The 4,225-nt window shown below is 36.5% G+C and overlaps 1 protein-coding gene across 1 annotated transcript; it reads right to left on the bottom strand.

Annotated features, from left to right (window-relative positions):
- Nucleotides 1-389: 389 nt before the first annotated feature.
- LOC113333598 lies at nt 390-1,208 on the bottom strand. Its single transcript, XM_026580021.1, has one exon. The coding sequence runs from the start codon at nt 1,206-1,208 to the stop codon at nt 390-392; it is 819 nt and encodes a 272-aa protein (XP_026435806.1).
- Nucleotides 1,209-4,225: the final 3,017 nt, after the last annotated feature.

Below are 4,225 nucleotides of genomic sequence, written 5' to 3'. Positions count from 1 at the left end.
GAAAAAACTTTGAACCATTTTAATCAAGTCAGTTCCCACAATTTCCCAATTTTGTTGGAAAAAAATGGGAGGAAAGCCATCTGGTCCCGGACTCTTGTCCGGGTCCATGGAAAAAAGGGTATTTTTTATCTCATTTTCAAGTGGCAGGGCACATCGCATATCATTATCAGCTTGGGTTACCCTAGTGGGGATGAGATTTATTAAGTTCTGATCTATATCGGGTTTTACAGTGGTTGCAATTTTATGGAAGTGGTTGGTTATGCAACAAGGGATCTTTTTTTTAGTGTTGAGCCAAGTATTGTCTTCATTTCTTATCATGTCTATTCTGTTTCTTCTAAACCTTTGTTTAGCTTTTGTGTGGAAATATCTCGTGTTCCTATCTCCTAGAGCTAGGTTCTGGTCCCTACTCTTATCCTTCCAAAAAAATTTTTAATAGCATACCACTTAGCAAGTTCAGTTCTCAATCTAGCTATATCATTTGTCTTGTTAGTGCAATTGATAGTCGAATTGATTTGAATTAGCTGTTTCTTTATGTTCTGAATGTTCCTATTTATGTTTCCAATGTTTTTCCTATTCCATAGTTTTAGTGTGTGTTTAACAGTACTCAGTTTTATGTTCACCTTATGGGCTGAGGAACCTTTAACATTTATATTCCAACTATCTTGGATCAATTTCTTACAATCAGCATGCTTTAACCATTCACCAAAGAATTTGAAAGGGGTAGGGCCATCATCCCAGTTGTTATGCATATTAAGTTTTATAGGGACATGATCAGAGGCTAAGGGTCCTAGGTGTTTTATGCTAGAGTTAGGGTATTTTCTGTTCCATTTACCATTCACTAAGGCTCTATCCAGTCTCTGTTCAATATTATCATCCTCTTGTCTATTGTTGTTCCAGGTATAAGTGTATCCTGTAAATCCTAGGTCTATTAGGTTGCATTTGTTTATAAGATTGTTAAAAAATTTCGCCTCATTTTTCTTAAAAGCAAATCTACTTTTCTTTTCCTCCTCATGGAGAACAACATTTAAGTCGCCAATAACAAGCCACGGTTTGTCTACATTTCCTGCCATTTGTTTTATAATGTTCCAGGATTTAAGTTTCAGTTTTCTATAGGGGCTTCCATAGAGACAAGTGAGAATCCAGCTGTTGTTGTCTATAGGATCAGTGATTGTAGCATTTATATGATTGAAAGCATGGTCATCTATCATGATGTTAACATTGTTTTTCCAAATAAGGCACAAGCCTCCAGCAGTACCCCCTAGGAGGAACTAAAAAGTAGTTATGAACATTTACAGTTCTCATAATATTATGCATATCCTTATTTTGTTGTTTAGTTTCCGATAAGAATAGGATGTCTGGATTTTCCTTGTTTAGAATGTCTATGAGACTGTTTCTAGTGTCCAATTTTCCTAATCCTTGGTAGTTCCAGGCATACTTATGAACTGCCAGAAGTATGAGACTTCTGGATAGCTAAATTCTACTAAAACTATGCAATTTTCACTGTCATGAAAGATACTTTTCCAATTATCAAGAATTATAGGATAATAAAATTCTACTAACACGAAACAGTAGTAAGACCCCTTTTGCAGAAATAAAGAGTGAAGGAAGTTTCTATCAATATAGAAGACAAACAATTGACAATAACTGAGGTGTTCAACATTACTGCATTGAAATATGATTAATTCTGTTCAAATGCAAGAAAATATCATGTACTACAAAAGACACAATTGAAGCAAAGATGATTTGATTCACTTGAATCGGTTCATGAACTTTTATAGCCACGGTTTGAAAACTGCATTCCTTAGTATTTTTAAGTTTAAGTTCAGAAATCATCTTCAGATATATAACCTTCTCAAGTTCGCAGACTTAAGTTACCGGGCAGAGTTTACAAACTCCAACAGAAATTTACGGGTTTGAGAACTTCGCCGGTTCGCGGACTGGGTTCTCGGACTGAGTTCGCGGACTTAGCTTCACGCAAGTAGTTTTTCAACTCCAGCAGAAATTCTCGGGTTTGAGAACTTCGGCAGTTTGCGGAATGGGTTCGCGGACTTGGCTCACGCCATTCTTCCGGTTCTCTTGATCAACAAAGTTCGCAAACTTTGGTTCAAGGAATAAGACTTATACATAAATGTGTTTCCACAACAATGCATATGTCCACCATTGGTTATGTAATCTAAACTCTCATTTCAATCATTGAAACATTCTTAGAGGACGTTATACAGTTGTTACACCATTTCTCGTCAAAGCAATTATCAAGATGATTGAAACATATTATGACTTTCGTTACATGGTAAAGATAAACTTGATCGAAGCGAAAAGCTTACCAACACATATTTCGAGATATAGATAGGCGAGGTATACTCAGCTCGAAATACCAAATGTGTATAATCCAAATCTATATATATAGCATACGACTTCTTGTCTCAAAGAGTAGGAGATAGAGTAGATAGACTTTTGAGTGACAGATAAGTTCAAGTCTTCACATACCTTTTTGTCGAGAAGTTCCACCGGTTCCTTGAGTAGTTCTTCTTCTTTTATGATGAATCTCCATGAAGTCCTTGAGCTCAACTACACTTTCTATCCTAGTCCGAGACTTAGCTATAATAGACTAGAAATCAAGACTTATAGTTTTGATCACTAACATTGACAAACATGCTTAAGATAGCAACGCATGCGAGTTCGACTGAGCAATGCTCTAACAATAGGAGGTCCTTGTTATTTCCAAAAGCTATCGGGTAATAGGTCGGACACCCTTCATCCTCATCATTTTCCAAGAAAATGCTTATCTTATGATTCCAATTTCATTCCCCGCCAGGTGCCCATGTATGGATTTTTTTTTTTTTTGGAAATGGGTGCCCATAAATCTATCCGGGGCTGATTAATCCCCTCATCATAGGCCTCATGGATGTAGAAAAATAAAATACGAACTCCGAACATAACCATCCCAAGTGATGGGTAAGAATATATCCAAAAGTCACTCCCAGGAATATGATGTGGGGGTGGCGAATGTTGATGAAATGTCTCAGTGTCCAAATTGAAAGATAATATGCCAATATCCCGCTGACAACAATCCATCCAAAAAAATACAACCATGTGCATACACACCTGAACTCCAAAAAGTATAAGGAATCTCCTCTGCTATGTTCCTCCCTCCCCTCTTGTCTCCTATATTGTGTATTTGAACTTTACCATCCATGTTAATTCGAACAACCTTGTACTCATTGGTACGTTGACAGTAGCCGAAACCCCCAATTACATTGTATCGTGGATACCACGAAAGTACTTGATCTCGTGCAATTGGGACGCATAGTTATGGCATATGGAGGTACTCACCAGTTTCTGGATTCATAACATATACATGATTTTGTATGTCGTGGTGTGAAACATAAAAACATACTAGACCATTGCAAGATCCAACTATCGGGTGCAACTTTGTCAAATTATCAGAGGTTCCATCATTGGGGGCGTCGTGATTGTTGGATGTTACGATCGGGCTGAAATCTTCCTCTCTATAAAATAGTTGAGTAATTTCTTTCCCCATTATTGGTGTGACACCAAAAAGGAGTCCAATTCTTTTGTCCCCGAGGATAGTATTCCACTCTTTGCAAACACATTTGCTAGCTAAAATGCTTTCTACAGTTTGGAGGCGTTGTAGTATCTCGGTAGTTAATTCCGGCAACATATCCATCACTATTATACTGATGAAAGATTATCAAAAGATAAATAAATTTAGAAGCATTTAGGATTTTCTTAATATTGTAGAATGCTACAAGCAGATACGAGTAAAGCTTATATAGACATCCAATACACCTGTTGGCGAATGGTCGCGCCCTTGATGAGCAGGCATTATTTGAATGGTCGCATCCTTAATGAGCAGGAAATTAGCGCATTTTTTGCACGTTTTATCTTAAAAGCAGTTATAGCTTATGCTGCGAATTTAACCTAGATACATTTGGATTCTTATTTAAAAGGAAACAAAATATAAAGGATAACCATTATGTCATGAAGTAGGTCTGAAAGTACATGACATTTTAGTAGGGTGTTATTATTACCCTACTATTATTATCTAGAATTTTCTTTGAATTCAACCACTGCATGCGTCTCTAGGAAATAGGTCTTGGAAGAAAAAAGAAAAAAAATATGAAAGAGGAATTAGGGATTATATTTATTTTCCAAACAGAAAATTAAGCCAAGAGAAGAGAAGAAGAAAAAAAATTTAGAGATA

Source organism: Papaver somniferum, unplaced genomic scaffold (assembly GCF_003573695.1).
Source record: "Papaver somniferum cultivar HN1 unplaced genomic scaffold, ASM357369v1 unplaced-scaffold_133, whole genome shotgun sequence".
Classification (NCBI taxonomy): Eukaryota; Viridiplantae; Streptophyta; class Magnoliopsida; order Ranunculales; family Papaveraceae; genus Papaver; species Papaver somniferum.
This window is presented reverse-complemented; position numbering and strand designations above follow the sequence as displayed.

What these genes read in the sequence shown, in the direction of transcription:
- LOC113333598 (XM_026580021.1), bottom strand. Translation starts at nt 1,208, where the DNA reads ATGATAGATGACCATGCTTTCAATCATATAAATGCTACAATCACTGAT.